The sequence below is a fragment of the Betta splendens genome, chromosome 3 (genome assembly GCF_900634795.4).
Source record: "Betta splendens chromosome 3, fBetSpl5.4, whole genome shotgun sequence".
Lineage (NCBI taxonomy): Eukaryota > Metazoa > Chordata > Actinopteri > Anabantiformes > Osphronemidae > Betta > Betta splendens.
This window is the reverse complement of record NC_040883.2, coordinates 17,424,464-17,444,846: the sequence shown is the minus strand read 5'-3', so window position 1 is coordinate 17,444,846 and position 20,383 is coordinate 17,424,464. Positions and strand designations below refer to the sequence as shown.

General features: G+C 42.3%; 1 protein-coding gene across 6 annotated transcripts in view; it reads right to left on the bottom strand.

Annotated features, from left to right (window-relative positions):
• Positions 1 to 20,383, bottom strand: part of LOC114851904 (glypican-6-like) — a 148,928-nt gene that overhangs the window by 35,100 nt on the left and 93,445 nt on the right. For all 6 annotated transcript variants that reach the window (XM_055507307.1, XM_055507308.1, XM_029143783.3 and 3 more), the window contains one exon: positions 9,625 to 10,016. In XM_055507307.1, the coding sequence (XP_055363282.1) occupies positions 9,625 to 10,016 (392 nt within the window). The remainder of the gene's footprint in view (positions 1 to 9,624; positions 10,017 to 20,383) is intronic.

Below are 20,383 nucleotides of genomic sequence, written 5' to 3'. Positions count from 1 at the left end.
CATGTCCTTCAAAGAAAATACATTTTAAAATGAAATTACCATTAAACAAATATTGAATGGCTTTGCTGCGATGTTGTTGTGTGGTGACAGCTGTATGTCTAGTCAGACATACACAGTCATTATTATTAAAATTACTGGTAGCGATTACACGAGCTAGCGCTGAAAAGACAAGAGGAACAAAAAAATAACAACAGCAAACTGAGAAAAACAGGCAGCGGAAGAAGCCATAAACGCTGCCAAAGAGAGAGGAAGACGGGGAGACAGATACAGATGAAACAGACGGAGAGAAAGCCAGACGAGACGCCAGCAGACAAGCAGAAGGGCCGGGCAGGTGCTGTCGCCACATTTGGACCGAGGAACACAACCGAGCACTTGCCAATTGCAGTGTTTGCTTCAGGGAGAACGTTGTGATTTTTTCCAGGGGTTTTATTTGGAATAGACACATAATTACTTCTATTTTGATGCAGTTTTTAAAGTATTTTGTTACAAACACACTGTAGCACAGAGCTTGTATGTAAAACCGCAGGGCAGCCCTCATTCCGACCTTTCGGGCTCTGTCTAGTCACTGGGCCTCCGCTTTGCTGCGCTTTCTTTTATGACCAGAATCGAGACCAATCTGACTGCTACATCCGATTCACCCCTCCGCTGTAACAGATCCACGGATGAGACACATTTCAGATTACATTTCTGCTCCCACCAGCATCTCCAGCAATCTCTCATCAGCGAGTCAAACCCCACAGATTAAATATCCTGTCATTTCATTTCCCTTTTGGTTGTTGACTAGAGCCGGCCCGTCGCTGCACTGGGAGGGATATTCAGTCCAGTTTAAAGAGGTTTAATCAGCTGACATGATGACTATGGGACACACTCATAATGAAGTCACAGGACATAGTACAGGAAGTGGAATGAAAATATAGAGCAGTACAGTATATTTAGCATCTTCTACTTCACGTCAGCAAGGCGACCCTGTGCAGCTTAATACATTCAGCTACTTTTTCCCCCAGCTTGTATAATAACATATAGTATTTCTTCTTAGGAATATTATATAATTATAAGTAGCTCTGGGATTAATCGTTTTCTGTCATTTCAATTAAACTTGGCCCAGTTTCTAGACAGCCTCTTTAAGAGCCATGAAGAAAACACTGGGATTTTTTTAGTTTTTTTACTATAGAACCTTTTTAACTAAACTCTTTTTATGCAGCGTGGTTTCTTAGTGGCAACCAAAGAAATTTATTTCATACTGCAAACAGGAAAAGAGTTTTTAAGCTGCCCTTTAGCTTTGTGAGGCTTCAGAAAATTTGCATTAAAATGGTGCCACCTAACACAATTATCTTACAGGGGGTTTTCCACCGCTGCTCTCACTGTGCCCAGCAGTCACTGGGTGCCCTGGATGTTGGGTAATCTGATAATCTTGTTAGCTCTTATTTACAGTTCAGGGTATGGAATATTTCACAGCGGGCTGAGGGGAGGAATGAGATTAAAACACTGATCTACTCATCTGATGTTTAAGTGATAGAACAGAGCAAGGGAAGTAGGATGATAACAAAGGTGCAGAGCCTCATACTGTAATAGCACATACAGTAAAGGGAAAAATCTGTTACAACATTTGTTCATAAATGATGTATGCAGCTTTGTGATTTTTATTTAGTGGATTTGAAATGTCTGTCTTTTTTACATACTCCAACTGTACATGAGTGCGAAATGACAGGTGAGGCATAAATAGCAGCCTGTTCATAGCCTACCGAGTCAAAAGAACAGCGTGAAGACGCCGTCACACTTCCAATGTTAACATTTATCAGACTAACAGCGTAAGACTATAAGTGTAATGAGCCAGAGAAATTATAAAGCCAGCCATAACTAATTTAATCTCATAAAAGGTCATAGTCAGGAGTCGATACGCTCACCTGCATTTATTATCATTAATATCAAACACAACACAATCATTTTGATAAAAAGCCGATGGTTGCTCACTTGCAGACCCTCAGAAGGCGTCACCTTGTCTCTCCGACAGGGTGTTGTCATGCACATATGGCTTGAACTCCCTTTAGGGTTAACAGAGTGGGAACAGCACAGACGATGGTAATTGCTTTGTGCCACCAAGTAATGAAGTTGTGAGAAGCGACAATGACTTTGCAGGCTACCAAGGCCAATGAAGGAGAACACTAGTGGGACAGTGAGACCGCCGCCAAAAAGCGTCCCGATAGTTCTGTCATAATCACGGTGACAAGTTGCGTTTCTCCACACTGATGCACGTGGATGTGAGACCGCACCGCGGCCCCAGTGTCCCCACTCACTTCCATAGGCATTAGTGTCAGTGGCAATACTGTGCAAATCAGACGACATCAGACCTCCATCTGTCGCCAAGAGAAAGCTGCGCCTGGACGCACCAAACATCTGCGTGGACCTCACTGCAGCTCCTCTCTCCTCAGCCAGAGGACTAAGGAAAAGCGTGGAAAGCACCAGGAGGCGTATGTTCACAGGTGATAAGCTGCATAATGACCCCATTATGACCGTCATAATGAGCCCATGGTTTTTCATCATAGTGTTGAATATAATAATAAATGTGGAAAAGAAAAATGGGGCAACGCTCATTCTGCTGGAAATAATTCTAGTGAGAGGTTCAAACTTGCTCATTTGCTTCATGGTGGTGGTTTTTAGGAGAAACCTTCTTCTGCTCTTCTGCTCACAGCATAAAATAAAAACAGTAAATTAGAGCTTCCTGTTGCATTTTTGGCGCTTTAATATACATTTTTAGAGATTTATCTGTTATTTGTTCTTGCAGTGAATATTGTGATTGATGTAAGTTTCATAATTAGATTTTGATTAAGTTAGGAGGTAGTTTTTATACTGTACAATTTGTTCTGAACAGACAGGAAAACAACTAAATAAAATGATCATGGCTGTCCATGAGCTGGCTATTAGTTCTTAAAGAGGATTCGCCTTCCATCAGTTCTGATCAGAGCTGCAAATGTCTCGGCATAACATTTTTATTGTTGATTTGTTACCACGTTATTAAACTTGTCTAAGTCACATTGACTTTACTAAGTAAAATAAAAGCACACCTCTTGACAAACAGTTCATAATGTAAAAGATGAATAATGCCCGAGTACACCGAGTCCTTGTAAGAATGAGCTGGTCAACAAAAGGGGGCTTGGGAACATGGGAACAATCGTTGTGATAAATGAGCTCTATTGTAATGCCTTGTAAAAATGGTCCTGGAAACACTGTTTCTTTTAACCATGAAGGTGATCTGACCTTAACTATGGAGGTTTAGTTGCCTAAACATAGTCACATCTTAATCATGAGGGTGCCAGAGCAGAAAATGCTCAAATGGGTCATTGTGGAAGGTGTTAACAAACGACCTTTTGGACATTATTGTTCAATGTACGAGTATTCATTTTAGAACATTATTATGAATTAAATTATGATCCGGTTCAAATTATAAGTTGTTAATTAGCCTAACCTTTACCAAACCTCTTACAAACGTCAAACAAATGAGAACTGGTGGCGCTCCTCTGAGTGGAGGGATCCCGGCTCTGCACAAACTAACCAAAGGCCCACATCCGATGAACTAGAGCCCCTGCTGAGGGGGTCTCTGGCTTCCCACTGAGTGACGCCAGAACAAAGAACCAACAAAACAAGGGGGTAGGACACAAAATGTCACGAGGCACAAACTAGAAGAACACAAACCGGTAAGAAAATACAATACAAATACAAGCTCTGCGCAAAAACAAACACGACACGTGTACATCTGGAGATGTACAGTAAAGGGCCAATCGTACTGTAACAACCAGGCTAAGGGTGCGCGGCCATCTGCCTCCACGGTTACAGTCCACCTGAATTGCACTGGCTGTCACAAATGGAAAATATGCCGATCCACAAATGCATGAGAGACCGAGGGGATAGAACAGATAAGCAAATGAGTAAACTGAGCTGAGCATTAATCCCTCTGCACATACAGTCACAGACAGGAGACGATCCAACGGTCTGAGCCGAGGCTGTCGTCGATAATAAACCACGGTCGGCAGCACTTTGTACTTTCCACTAATCACGCCTCCTTTCCTTTCTCAGCGTGTTTAAATGTGGGAGCGAACCAACGACAACTCCGCCGAGGCTGCACTAAAATCAGTTGCTGTCAAAGCAATGAATGTCGGAGACCGACAGAATAATCCACATGTGACTAGCTGCGCCGCCACCAAACAATACAGCGTTGCTCGGTGGGGCCGCGTGACCCCCCACGAGTCAGCTCAAGTGTCTGTCGTTGGCGAGGCACAGGCTGCCGGTTGATCTACCCTGACATATTCCATGTTATGTGGCATGTCTGGAGCAGCAGCTGGGAGTGTTTCTTTAATTCACCAAGACAAGTGCAAACATTTTAAAAGCCAAACCCACACCGCTCGCCGAGCGCCCGGCGAACGCCGAGCCGCCCGGCCTCTCCAGCGGCTGCGAGGCCCCACGCACGCGACATTGTTATCCATCTGACGCGGTGCCTTGTGGATTAAAGTGCAGCACTCGCCCCGTGTCCGTCTGACTCTGAATGTCAGGGGCGAGCGGGTCTGTTGTGGCTGCCAAGGAACCTCCAGACAAATGTCACAACATTGGTGCTGACAACCTCCTCTAAGTGCTTGTTAAATAAACATGTTGTGCCATGCACTTTAAGTCAAGGTGCAAAGAGAAGTCATGGGATGTGATGTGGATTGGTACAGTCAGCTGATGTGACATACTGTCACTGAATGTTGGATGAGACACATGAGTAATTGGTTTAAACGTGAAAAACCTACAGCAGCAGCGTTTGCTATATTTTTGGCCTTTTTTCCAATAGGAGGCTGCATCTTTCAGGTTCCTCCACTGTAGTGAGCAGTGTACAGTATATTTCTTTATTATCCTTTCATATCGCGTCCTTGTATTTTGGACCACACGCTGTCTCATTCATTCTGCAGTTCACCACAGATCAAAATCTTTTAATTAAAAAGGACATCTTTGGTGCAGCACATTTCCCGATGACGTGCCAACCTTTTTGAGCCAGTTGCCATCTGCCGTCACAGCACCGAGGCTGAGGCCTTATCCCCAGCAAGCTGTGTGAGCTGTGAGCCAGCGAGAGAGGAGGAGACAGACAGCCAGAGAGAGAGAGAGAGCGGGCGGGCGGGCGAGGGACAAGTTTGTCCAGTGCATCTGTAGAAGTGGGCCTCAGCTGAGAAACATGGACAGACCATACTCTCACATGAAGGAGGTCACTTAATCTGTCCCAAGTAGAATCTGCTGTCAAATAGACTGTAGTCGTCTGTGTGCTTGTGCACCATGACCTTCAAATGACAGACGACGAATCAGTGATTCTGCTGATTTAAAATACTGTAAATTCTCTTTCCTACCAGTTACAATGTGTCCCTAATTAGAGTTCGGTACCTTCTGAATAAATATGTACATACAGGGTGTATTTCATTTAATTCAAAGCAATGAACAATGACTATTTATTTTATGACTATTATGTTAATAATTAGCCCTGCGATGGACTGGCGACCTGTCCAGGGTGTACCCTGCCTCTCGCCCGTAGCCAGCTGGGATAGGCTCCAGCACCCCCGTGACCCCGCACTAGGGAGTAAGCGGTTAAGAAAATGGATGGATGGATGGATGTTAATAATTAAGACTTTATATGCATGTAAAATGATGAAGCCATTATCAAAACTACAGTTCAATAAATCACCTAGTTGCTCTGGTTTTACAAATGAAATCTCTAAAACCTCCTACAAACTATTTATTTAAATACTTTTTTGCAATTTAAATAAATAGTTTATTTTTAATTGTTTATTTTCTAAAACACGGAAATAAATTGCATTAATGTAACTAGTTCGGTCATTTTAAATGTTTTAAAACACTTACTTACAGTATGCTGCTTGTTTTTGTGCTTGAAATAGTGCTTATATTTTACTAGCATAAAAAAGACAAATAACCTCTTATTTTATAGCACATGTATTATTTAAGTCTGTCTCATGTTGTCCTACAACATAACCCTTAGAAGGATGAATGTGAAGTGACTTGAAACTTGGGCCCCTCTGTTTAAATGAAGTCCTGTATTCGTCATGTACTGTAAACTGGTAAATTTAAAGTCCTGACTTATACATTTGTCAGAGCTTGTACTACTGTGTTGCGACTGCACTTTGCTGCTTAGTCTTGATAGGGAGTGGGCGGAAGTGATGCATGGCAGCAAGAACATAAATTAGGAAAATACTTAAAGATGACGCTGTTGGTATTTCTCCCATGTCATCAAAGGCTCAGTAATCTGGCAGAGCATTAATCTAAGGTAAATGTTGTGTAAAGATCAGAAACTGCTTTGGAGCTTAATGTTAAATTATCTGACAGTTTGTGGTATGAAATGACTGCATAATGAGATCACCACGGCCGTGTAAGCCACCAGAAAACAAATCCCTCGGTCCAAAATACCCCACTTCTGTCATCGTCAGTAAATACGCACCGTGCACCAGGCCAGACGTCGGCGCGTATGCAGAGTGAGTGATAAGTGCTCTAAATGCCTGAACTGTAAACCGTTCAAAAGGCCCAAATCCCTGCAATCTTCTCTGAGCGGGTCTTAATGTGGTCAGACTGTGTTTTAAGTACCGGCAGGATAAAACTCCTAATGGTCATCACAAACTGTAATCCACAGAGATTCTGCTCTTAATCCCAGATTGAGGTCCAGGAAACTGTTCGGTGTAAGTCGGGAGTGATCCCATTTTATGGAGTGATATCCGACTGTCTGTTAGCAGTAATTAATGCCAGGCTCATAGACACTCTGCACTGTGTTTAAGGAAAACGCGCAGGTGGTTTCAAAAGCTCAGCTTTGGCGACGTTTAAAACCCACTTTAATGTAAAATGTGCAGAGGCAGAGCTGTTTCCCTGTAGTGCCATTGCTTTAGTACTTAGCCTATATAAACAAGACTTTACTACGTATATAAAAGTAAAAAAACAATAACAGTAGAGGGCGATGAAAAAAACTGATACTGCATTATTTGGATTATTATTGCTCTTGCTAAGAAAAGCAGCAAAGCCTCATGTTTCATGAGCTGGAACGAAGGTTGGGCTCGTTCTTTAGTCATCACTCATTCAAACACATGCTGCCAAATGATCAAACATCTACAAACCACTGATGAATAATCGCTCTGTAAAACACAAACGTGGCACTCGACTATAAAATATATACATAATCGTTGCTTTTGGATCTGTGTGGTGTAATTCAGCGTGCTTTTATTCAAGGGGTGAACACTGCAATGAGCTCTGTTTGGTAGGAGGATGCAAGTGACTGTGTTAGTGGAAGCAGCAGGAAGTGTGGGTGCCTCTCAGGTCAAGGTGATTTGTCACTTCAAGCAACTTATCACCTGAACTTCTACGGTTGTTCACCAGCCTGACAGCCTTCAGCGATGTCGCGTTGTTTCCTGGCTCCACTTCATAATTGATGAGGAGTCAGGGAATAAGGGACTTGATCCAGGAGGATGGTGCATTAAAAGTCCAAGACAGATGTATAGAGATGCTTACTTCAAGTCCACATCAGATTTGCAACAAAGAAGTAATGGAAGACTAGATGAATAAAATGCTAAAAGACGACTTTAGATACTCTATATTAAGATGACGACTCCTAAAATAATTCATGACAGTACGAAACAGCCGCCGTGTTATAGACTTTATTATGCACCACAATGCAAATTCCCATAGTCCTTGATAATAATGTTATTAGAGCGCATACAGGAGGAAGATGATATTACAGGCTATTATTATTATATATGACATGATGGCTTAGTTTCATATGCAAAAGTAATAAAGGCTGGCGATGGTTTAAATAACTGGTCAAACAAAGAAAAATATGATCATGAATGTTGGCTTTTCATATGCAAAGATCAACTGTCTTATTAGAATTATTACATAAATTATATAAGTAATTGAGGTTCATTGAAGTTCACTTCAATTTTTAACTTCACCGTTATTATGTGTGATCACCAATGCACTGTACGGCAGCGTCACGTTTAATGTGGTCCTTTAGATTCTGTGAAGTAACAGGTAACTTGAGTGACGCATGTTTGTACAGAGTGACGGGTGAATAATCAGTTAAACACTTGTTACCCAGAGAAATAACAGAGACAAATTAAAGACAAAACGTCTTTACTCAGAGTCTGACTGTGCAGTGAAACGAGTGGTTACAGATATGAGATAAAGATTCTTCACTATCTACACTCTTTACGTATCCATGGTTACTGAAAGCTCCTCCCACTATAAGCCATTAGGTAAAATTACATTTTTAATTGCTGATTTTACTTTAGAAATTTTCCAGAATATTTAAAAATTTGCAATGCAAAATGCAATTTTCTTTTTATTTTTTATGCACGTTAAAATATATGTCAACTAAATAATCAAGATCTGGAGGCATTGCTCGATAGACTAAATGGATAATAGTGAAAGTGACCAGTAATAAAAATCTATTCAGTTACTGCGTGTTTGCAGAGAGCTGCTTCTCACACAGGGCACTGTACATCTCTTTGCTTCTCCTTTCCTCTTCAGACAGCTGAACAGGAGGGCAGTGGGCTTCAAGCGAACATGCAGATGAAAAGGAATCACGTCACTCCAGAACTCTGAAGGCGTTTTAAAAATAGACTCTTGAACATGCGAAAAAAATAAAAAATAGAAAATTGGTATCATTTGTTTCTAATTGCAGGTGAGGGGTACTGAGCTGGGCAGGGTCAGCAAGCCGTCAAACTGGAAATGTCATTCCAATTCATCAGCAATTGAGTTAAATGGTTAGATTAAGAATCGCGGGTCTATCTTAGAATCCATGGCTCCAAAAGACTCAGATGATGCCGACACGCTGTCGCACTAAAAGTACAACTTTAAATCTTCAGGTAAATTCTGTTAAGTGTAGTCGACCTTTTATATGTTCACTTTTTCAAAATGTTATTAAAACCACAGTAACTGCAGTTTTGTAGCAGACCTAAGCAAAGAGCTGCTGTTATATAACATTAACATCCAAGGTTTCCATAAAGCCCTTGCATAACCTTAACCCATAATCAAACGACATATCGACTAAGATGTAAAAGAATGCATTTTTAATCATCAGTGCTTGATGATACTCTGCAAACACATGATTTGCTCTGAGTCTAATCAACCAATCTGGCAAAAACAAATTATTTGTCAGCATGGAAAGAAAACAAAAACTAATTTTCCTGATCTACACTGTCAGAGAGTCTACAAAAATATCAAGAGCAGCAAAGAGGGATGCTGCAAACAAAGCCACATCAGACACGACCAGGGAAATCTGTTTTAATCTCCCCTCGATTGGAAAGCTTTACTCTCTGCGGGCGATTCCAGTGAAATATGGAACATACAATGTACTGTATGCTCCAGCAGTCATATTAAAAAGAAGCCTCGCATTAGCTCCCTCACCAGTGGATCAAAAGCTTTTCACGTTGAATCAAAAAGCTTGTTCTTTATTCCAGGGCCTTAAATAAAACCAACTCTGATCAGATGGAATTCCAACATACTACAGTGTAAAGGCCTCAGATGATGGAGACTATGGAGTCAATGTAAACCAAGTACATTAAAAACAGACCTTAAGCAGGAAGAATGAATATCTTTTAGGACACTGACCTTAGCGACCCTGTTGGCGACCTCTCGGCCCACCATCAGCCCCTGCACAAACGTCCGCGCGGCGATGAAGGCCCTGGTGACCTGGGCCTTCAGCTTCCTGGGCACATCTCCGAACGGCTTGAGCTGATCCGTGTATTTACTGACGCACTCCAGGTAGTCGTCTGTAAAGTGGTACTGGGAGTTGAGCAACTGGAACATGCGCTCCAGCAGCCGGGACCAGAAGTCATTCAGCATCTCCTCCAGGTTCACGTTGCCCCCCGTGTAGTAGCGCTTCAGCTCGGTGAACAGGTCCTGGAACACCTCCGAGTTCTGCATGTACAGCTTCCCGTACGTCCGCGTGAACATACTGTTGAGAGACTTCTCAGAGTTGTCCAGCAGCTCCAAGAAAAACTCTAGGAGGGAGGGAAACACAGCGGGGTCATTATGCAGGCATTCATGTGTCTATAAAGAAAGCAAACAGATGCAAAGGTATTACACAAGTATTATTTACTTAAAGGACTGTGGTTGTGTAGATGTGGTACATGTAACTTAATGTCCTTCCTGTGCCTGTCTTCACATACAGGAGAAAATGTACAGCAGCCAACAATGGCTGCTTGATTATGTGAAAAAAATCTGTCCAGAGCATTAATAATTTAAAAGCAGAAATAATGGGCCACGAGGACTATGAATGATTAATGTAAAGGTTCTGATTGCACACTGTAACAAAATATTCATAAGTTTTACACACACACACACACACACACACACACACACACACACACACACACACACACACACACACACACACACACACACACACACACACACACATCATCAACCCGAGCTCCCACCATTATTCTCAGACACATTAGTTTCTCACTGAAACACTTTGTTTGCCCAGGGAAGCCACTGGCCTATGAACCCGTAATTGAATATTGTGTTACCGCCATTTGGTTCAAACCATCTGAAGGGAAGGTACAAAATGCTGACAAGTAAACGACACCACTGCAAATGCAACTGATTCTTTTTGTGGTGATAAAAGTATTCCACAAATACTATGAATGTGGTGAGTAAAAGAAAACATTTATTACTATACATGTACCTGGCGTCACGTGAGACTGCACTTCAGTGTGAGAGTGTTTTTGAAATATGAATCATCTGCTGCTTTGCACCCAGTGTAAAGGATGTGGTTACAGCAAATAAGCCGGCTCTGCTCTGGTTATTATAGATAAACAACATCCACGCAACACGGATCATTTTATTTTGAAGATTCCTCCCTTTGCCCAGCTGCCTTAAGCTTCTGTATGTTGGAGAGTGTTGTCCTCAGTAGTGAGAAGCTGCTCTGCTGGTTTGGGATCAGGTGACAAACTTGGCCACAGGGAAAATATCTTGGGTTGGTTTGACTGTTTTTGGTCATTATCCCTCTGCAATATGAAACTGGCGTCCCACCAGTTATGTAGCGTTTGGCTGAATCTGAGCAGAGTGTGTAGCTCACGCTTTTCAGAATTCAACCCGACGTCGGCTTCATCAGCAGGTCATCAATGAACGCCAACCAAATGCTTCCAATCGGAGCCACTGCTCATGGTGGACAGATAAAGCGCTATGTTGGGATCGTCAGCTGTTTCATTCCTTCTCCAAACCCTTCTCCCCCAATCAGACTGGGACAAGTTCATCTGGGTTTCATCTGTTCAAAAAAGATTTTCCAGAACTGATCATGCCTGTTTAAGGTGGTACCAAAAAGCAAGAGCATCTCCGATGGTTTGGACACACACGCCTTTGGGCCTCTTATTGAGCAGACGCTAATGCAACACTCAGAAGCACCTCCAGGGCCTTTTGACTGCTCCACTAATCATCACTTAATGAACGAACAAGCAAATCCTGGCTATACACCCGCTTGTCAGTAATTTGTTTCAATATTTACACCCCGCTCCCCCAAAACCAGCCTGTACAGTCTGCATGAACGTGGCCTTTAAGCTTTAAACTGCACCAGTTCCTCCTCGCCGTCCATCTTCATTCTTATGACTTGGATTCTGTTAACTTCTGCTCTTACGTTGATATTACGCCACCGTTGCTGTCTCTCGTACGCGCCAACTTTTCCCCCTCGACGCGGGCGTGTCACGACAGAATTCACGTTGAGCATTCCCAGCAATTATATCATCATCCCTTTGTCATTGCCCAAGCGGCTTCCTTGCATCTGAACACCTCATCTCCTGTGCATCAACTCAGACAACAAAGTCGAAAAGAAAAGAAAGCAGAATTAGCTGGTGATTCTCATTGAAGCCTAACTAATGGGATCCCATGTTCCTGTGCTCAGGCAGGAACGGAGGAGAGATCATAACACAGGTCTCCATGGAGACATGGCTAATATACCTCCATCCTTCTTTGCAGACATCTCATGCGCCGCGCTTGCTAATAAACCATGCGGGGGCTCCTGTCCTGGTTGGGCATTCTGCGTGACTGACATTGCCTTGCATTGTTAATGATAGGAGGAACGCGCCTGCATGACGGACACGTCCAGTTCAAACGATAAACGTCCCCTTTGTGATATGACTAAACCATAGGACCCAACAAATCAGTCCACAATAGGCCTGTATTGTTTATGGCGAAGCAGTGAATGTTCTACATAATCATAGATAACGGCTATCGCGCCCTTAAGATGCACTCAAACCCAACGGTGTGCATTATTTAATGCCACTGAACCTTATAAGTCATTTCAGCAAAGTGTAAAGTGTTTATTGATGGGAAAAGGCAAAGCTCAAATAAATCACAGAGCTTAAAAAAAGAATTAATACACAGATGCTGCTATTGCAATTAAGTTCCCTTTAATTGTGCTGTAGCACCAACGTGCATGGAGCCACTGTACTGTATGTGTACCTGGCTCAGGCTGCTGTTACCAGAGGATTTATTTATTTCCTTTTAGTCACACGTGCTGTTGAAAGGAAACGTGTCCTAACACGTACGGAGCCATTAACCTCCAACCCTGAGCCTAACGGGTTCCCTCGTCACACATTCTAGTTTCTTAACGACTGAGTGACCTGCCATTACACCAACATTCGTTTAAATATTAAGAGCCTGCAGGGCCTTTTCCATTCCGTTCTTCCTGTTACACCTGAATCAAGGACATGAGTCCCGTGTGCTGTGCCTACAACGTGGTAATATAGTGCTCTTATAATGGACAATGAACATGGGAAGGTAGACAATGTTTAGAAGAAGATGTTTACAATGTGACTGATTTACATTTCAAACAGATTTGCGTATTGTTTGCAGTAGCTGAGACAAATGCATGTTCTCTATCGCACTCGGTTGCACACATTTGAAAATACAAATAACGTCCTTTTGTCGACTAAGTCTTTATTTATGCTACTTTGACAGTGGGGGATTTTGAAAGGCCACACAGCAAACAGGAGCAGATGAAGCAAATAACAGAAATCCATCTTAATCACACACACTTCAAATCTCAATCTCAATTTTGACACTACAAATTCCAACAAGGAAAAGAGTAAAGTTTTAGAAGCTGTAATCGGTCACTCGTATCCAATTCTCTCTCTTAAAATCTTTTTTGTACGAGATGACGCCAACGTTTTCCTCCAGACCGAACCTCCGAGTGCACTGAAAGAGTTGGCACATCGATCAAATGCTGCGTTTCAATGCGATTACAGTATCTGCAAAACACACAACTTGCCAACTTAAAAAGAGTGAATCGCTCTCTGCTGGTCAAAGTACACGCAAAGTACACGCCAAGCAGTTCTCACAGAGTTGCCGACCTTGGATAACATACAGCTGTCGGGTCTTTAGGGTCTCCAGTCGCAGAAAGTTGTCGATACGTGAGTGTAGGCTTACTGTACTGACAGCACATTTACGAATCATCTCACATCCAGATCCATGAGTAATGAGCAATATATGAATCAAAAGAGGTTGAAAGCAAAGATATACTGAATATAGATTTGCAGCAACAGCAGCAAAAAGATGAACCATGAAACTTTTTAGTTTCATAACTCAAACTATTCATATTTCTGCGCACTTCCTTTTACCTGCGCGCAACAAAAATGACACACATAAAATATACATTTTCATAGTAGAAAATGAGGAAACAATAAATAGAACATAAAAACATAAAACTGAGTCTGTAGTTTTTACTTTATTCAATTGCTATTATTTTTGTTTATTTTGTTTCTGTTTTTTGAATAGACCATGTACAAAGAGCCATCTAAACAGCAAAATGAAACTGTGGTAACAAAAAGCACCACATTTCACATCATAGATGAGCTTTGGCCATTGTTATATAGCACACCGGAATACAACATGATTACACCCCTCAAGTCATTGCGAGCGTGAGGAATCAATTTTCACTGGGAGCAGCACCAAGTGTTCCTTTGATATCTGGCCTAATTACTGTAAATAATTATCATTAATAAAGGTGACCTTTACGTTGCTCTGATAACACTTTTCCACAGAAAGAAAAGTGTGTGCTCACTCATCCACTCATTTTTCTAAAACTCAGTTTTAACCTGCTCAAACAATGGAATTTTTCAGTATGGTTAAGGTTAAGTACAGACTGCTTTACTGTATCAGTCGTTTCTATATATGAATTATAAATTATATTATAATTATATATTTATATTATAAATTAACCAATAACAAATATTATACACAAGTAACCATTAACCTTGTTGATAAGACAGAGGTCTTTCATATTCAGCATCATACAGTATCAACAGTGCAGAAAAACTGCTAGTTAACGTGAGCTTCAATAGTTTTTATGGACAATAATTTCAGTGAGTGCTGCTGATTTTTTGTGGTGATTTCATTTTTTCCAGCCCAGAAACATAAAGGTGAAGCAAGACAGTTGGAGTGAGAAGATGGTGATGACAGAGAGTGTGAGGCACGATCATGGCTACTGTGTAAATATAGAGGCCGCGCATCCTGGAAGACGCTAGGATTGCTGTTCACATGAAGTGACACAAATAGTTGTGTCAGGAACGAACAAAGGGAGAACTGGAGAGAAGCTGCTCCGACCGCCTGTCGTTGTCTCCATAGCAGTGCAGATGAGCGTGAAGTGGGAGATGAATGTCACATAATCAGTTTCAGAAGATGAAGTTAAGGAGGTCGTGAAGGTAGCTGACCGTGACGCAAGAGGTTCTGGAGAACCAAACTGGCAGCTTTAGTCTTGTTTCATCTAATATTTGATACCTAAAATGTAGAAAAACCCCTTTGAGAGTGATTCTCATCAGATTAGGCCATAACATTTATAATAGGACTTTTACGGTCATCTTCACGCTAAAGGTCAACTCCAGGTCCGATACGCGCATAGTGCAGGACTAGCACCTAACCGCATGTTTGACCTTGTCTGCCTCCAGGATCCCGATCGTCTTACCGACACGCTGAGAAGACCAAAGTGGAACATTTCCTCCGCGGTCGTGATGTATGCGCTTCTGCACTCGAACCAAAAGTGGGGAAAGTCAAATTCTTTTAGTGGGAAGATGTGACATTATAATTTGCGCGTGGTCCTCGGGCTGTGGCAGCGGCACCTGCCACTCACATAACCTGTTATGTGCCTGAAGCTGCATCGTGGTCGTGCTGCTGGAGACGCAATTGATAGTCTAGAAAAAGCACTTTGTGTTTGATTGTAAGGGACCGACACCAACGCCCAGCGTCTACGCCTGATGTCTGAGGAAGGCCTATTGTACCACTTTACACACGTCCATCCAGCAGCTGCATCTCCTTTGTTGTCAAAGCGAATCTGCCTTTTTCCTGATTTCTTCTTTCTATTTGTGATGGAGCTCAGAAAGAAATGTTCAGGGATGCACAAGGTTAAACAAAAAGTATAATATAACAAAGCTAAGCTAAGCTAATTGATTTAGCATCAGACAGGCTGAAGCAGCAGCATGTACCAGTGTTACGATCCTGTGGCCTGCAGCAGTGAGCCTGACCTCTGGCAACATTAGGTGAAAACACCAGTCGTTTATGCAATTAACGTTCCAAACATGTAGTTTTCAGTTTAGCTTCCGCCACTTCTGCAGCAGGCGTCTTTGCGAGCAAGGGGAAAAAACACGAGTCTGGACAAGGTTAATGAATTTCACAGAGCTGTGACAAAAACCCAGCTGAACGCTCCAGAACCTGGAACCCGGCGAAACGCCCGTGGTTGACACGCGACAGTTAATTGGCATGATTTCTATTAGTGTCAGTGTTACGATTCTGGTAAATGGTCCTTAAATTACAGCTAATTCTACCTTTAGTTCAAACATAATGATTTACACACGTCTGTTTCACATGATGCTAATTAATTTTGTGGAAGCAGGTGTGTTATTAAGAGCAAAATTATCTTTTTCCTCTTATTTATGACGAAGTGAGACTTTATTGAGATTTCAGTACTGTAAAAGTGTGATGGATTCACAGGCTATTCAAACTTACTTTCCTGCTGCCTAAATATTTCTTCCATTAGATGCGGTTCAAAATCACGGTTTGCATAAAAAGAAACGCGCATCCAGTGGAGTGCATTCTAATTAAATGCTAGGTCAGTTCATGCACGATTGTTCATTAATCATAATCAAATTCGCTTAAACAGATGAGTGGATACATGAATACCAAAGGCACTGATGCTCCGCAGTGCCGGCAGCCAGGTGGCAAAGCCCATTCTTCACACATACTGTACATGATGCATATCACACCGGAGCTGACAGCATCAATACAGAGGGCTCGTAATTAAAGCCCTCTGTCGGAGTATATGTGGGAACAGGAGGAACGTCTCTCGCAGCCCATCAATCACACGGTGGCAGCTCATTTAAAACATCTTTAAAATTAAAGTTGCACCAGCCACTGGCTTTTACAAAGAGCAATTGTTTTCTGACAGCTAAGTGAATCTCTGCTGAAATCTCTCTCGGAGAAAGGTTGAGTGTTGAAGACTTTTATGCGGTGGGCTGACACACTGAATTGAGAAGGAGCCTGTTCTCTGTTCTCAAAGAAATAACTTTGGCTGTACTTGATGCTCTGTGATAGCGGCTGAGAGGAGGGTCACACATTGGGGCCTGAATGGTGAGGGCTTGTTAGACGCGGCGCTACGGAGCCAGCTAGCCAAAACCCAGAATTTCTGCAATTCAGCATCTGTTGTATTAAAAGACGCTCGATTGTGTCCAATTCTACCATCTGGCTCTGTAAATAAAAGATGAGTGGATCTCCGCGCCAGTATCTTCAGATTCTACAGATTTGTAAGTTAGTTGAGACATAATTTGTATCCAATAAAGATCTGATGCTGTCACACACCCACGTTGCCAAGTTCTGCAGATATCAGGGAAAAAAACTGACAAATTCCTCGTGTTAGTTGAAATAAACAAAGGCATCCTCCCATGCTACTACGGCTGCTGATAATGTCTGATGATTGAGATTGCAGTTAACTGCATTACTTCCATACAGTATGCAGGAGGATAGGCTGAGGTTCCACAGCATGAATTCCTAATAAATTTGGTTACATCAGAAAACTAATCTTGTCTACCTGAAAAATTCCAGGATAACGATTCATTATTCCTCCCTGCAGGAACGCTCGCATGTTAAATTGGTTCATCCATCCACAAGGAGAGAATGCATAAAGATGCACACCCTGTTCAATTTACTCTAGAGTCACACGCACATTGGCATTTGGTACATGAAGAAGTGCTGTCATTAAAGCCCCACGCCTTTTACTCTGAATTTATATTCCGCCACGCGACTGTGATGCAGGAGACGAGAGGGGGGAAACGCGTCAGCGACAGGACAAATCACCCGTATAAATTCACAAGATGCTGTTTTCTTTACTGTATCTGCTGTTGTGAGAGATGCGGGGAAGCTGCGCGCTGCAAATAACCGGTACTGTACTGTATGTTAAACAGGCCCCCTGAAGGCAGCCAATGATTGGTAATTGCAGAGACTCTTCCAGCACCGGAGTGTAATTTGTCCCCGATTGCATCCGGTTTCCTGCTCGTTCCACGACATCGTTTGCAACATGCGCACGCTGGTTCAGTGGAACTGAGATCTGGCTCTACCCAAAGCACTATTGATGAACTGGATTATAGGGTTAATGGATAATAATAGTTCACCGAGGACGTGATCAATTCAGTGAATGAGGATCATGCTGGATAAAGGGGGGGTTCTGACACACATGGTTTCGTTACTTCCCAGCCTCTCCCGCCGGCTCCGTTCAGTTTGCAGCATCTCTCCACCCACATATGCTTCAAACAGTGTATCTTTAGTCCAGTTCAGTTTCCTTTTCTTTTTCAAGGTTTATGCTGAAAGGTAGAGGGTCCCAGAATTGAATTCAGCCCTGTGACCATGTACTGTAGGCTGTCTTTGTCCAGGTTCATAAAAGTGTGGCTCCTCACTGTCCCTCCAGTGCTGTCTGTGTGATTTCACACGTCACCGTGTCCTGTTTCACTTCAGAGGGAAATGAAAGACCTACTCCTACCACTACTGTTTTGGTCTGTGTCCACACAGAAAACGGAAGATTAATTGGCTAATTGGCCACATTAAGACATGAAGCATCAATCTGAAAAGCACATTTCTTTGCTCCTGGCATAAATTTGATACAGGCTCATTTTTAGAGCCAGATCTGTGGAACCGAACTTACGGTGTGATGTTGACAGCAGCAGGCAGCATGATGAAGGAACAAGTAAATCATTTAAAGAGAACTGTGGTGTGAGATCGCCTCCGGTGTGGGTGAGACAGAGCAATGATGGTTTAAGACTTGTTGAACGATGGTGTGAACCAGGAGGGAGTCGCCTTTTAAATAAAGGTTGGTGGTAAATTATATGACGGGACTGAAGCCAAAGGCACCAGGAGGAGAGGACGGAGAGAGGAGCAGTCCTTCCGTCTGATCTTTTATTAAGCGCTAACCGAAGCGGACAAACTTCCTTCTTATTACCATTTTTTTCATAAAGCAGTCCTCTACTACTGCCAAATATGATCAAAACAACACTTATTACTATTTGTGTGCAAGGCAATGTGACATATTAACCCTTTGAGAAACCAAACTCTGGTCACACATAATCAACTTTGTAATTGCTAATGCTGTCATTGTGTTTTAATGGCGTGCAGGATGCAACTAACACATTGTCCAAACTAATCCAAGAGCAACAGAACATGTGCTGACACCCTCATCCGAAACAGGAGGCCAACAAGCAAACAACAACAACAACTGACCGGTCCGATTAAGAAGCAAACAGCGGGAGGAGGATGCGCTGGATTATGAATGTTAGATGATGTGAATGCATGCGAGCAGCCAACACACACTCAGCTGCATGAGCAGCAAATCCTGTAAAGACAAAGACGTCCAAGCCCACAATCATCACTCCTGCTGCAGTACTTATCTGTGGTCTAGTGGGTAAAAGCCAGTCACAAGAGCACATTATTACAAACTACAAGAAAATGAGAAGCTCAAATATTTAAAAAAAAAATCAATTTAACTTTAGGCATAACTTTGAAGCAAAAGCAAATTGGGCTCAATAATAGGGTTCAGTCATAATTATTTAATGAATGGACACTGCTCCACATGAAAGACTGTAGGACAAGGATTTCAATGCCTCCACAAATGGCAAACATGAGAAGTGACATATTTACTTTTTGCGTCTCCCAAGGACATTTTCCATTTGGGAAAGTCTAGTTTTAAATCCGCTCTCCATCGCAGAACTAATGGGACACTGTAGCAGAGATTTGGCTTTTACACAGCGAAGAGGACGACTGGCAGACCCCAACTGATGCAAGACCCCAGGACGCCCACTGATAACACATTCTTCCTAACCCCTACCCACTCCCACCTACACTGCAGGTGAGATGTGCCTCCGTCTTCAAAAATAACCATAATCATTCCGTCTTGGGTGCCTGCGTGTCATTCACTGTGCCTCACATTATGTGCACCTGATTTATGATAACAAGACGAGGCTATAGCCGTTACTGCCATCCCTGCTCTCAAGAAGAAATGGACAAGGGTATCAGTCAAATCTATTGTGTGTGTGTGTGTGTGTGTGTGTGTGTGTGTGTGTGTGTTGGAAAAAAACACTTATATTTAGGACTGATGCACATGTCATACGTACAGCACATACAGTGCTGTATTACAATTAAGATACACTGACTTTATCACCAGAGATTGCACAATATTGCCTCCAAAGAAGTCCTCTGGGGGTAATTTTCCTTCAAAACCACCCACAGTGTCTAACAAGATTGAACTTGGAGGAGTTCTTGTCATTATCTCAAAGCACTAAAATAATTGTCCTTGAGGAAATTAATTACCTTTGTGCACTGTTGCACTGTGTGTGGAAAGTGATTTGGAGTTAATGAAAACTGAAGAGGTGCGATATCTTCCACTGTCTCGCCGTTTTCAGGCTGGTGAAGTTAAATTGACCAGTGGGCGTTGGCCACGTGAGACTTTAGCACTTTTACAAATGCAGTAAGCGTTTCAGCCGTTTTGTGAAACACAATGAAATGAATATATCAAGGATAATTTGCATTGTATTCACAAAACAATAACAGCTTCCATCGTGGTAATGTGAGGATCAGCTGGAGCTAATTGCATTAACCTCCCAAGATCAAGGTAAGGCTATGAAGGATGTGTGAATTCAGTCTGTTATTACATGTAGGTACAGTAATTGTTGAGATAATTAAAAAGCTCGTCTGCTTTTACTGTTTCCTTTTTTGAGATTCAACATGTGCAATTTGATGCTGAAATACATACAATAATGCTGATTGATGCCAATGCTGAAATTTATACGTTATACAACACAAAACGTCTGCTCAGATAATCACAACACAAGTGCAG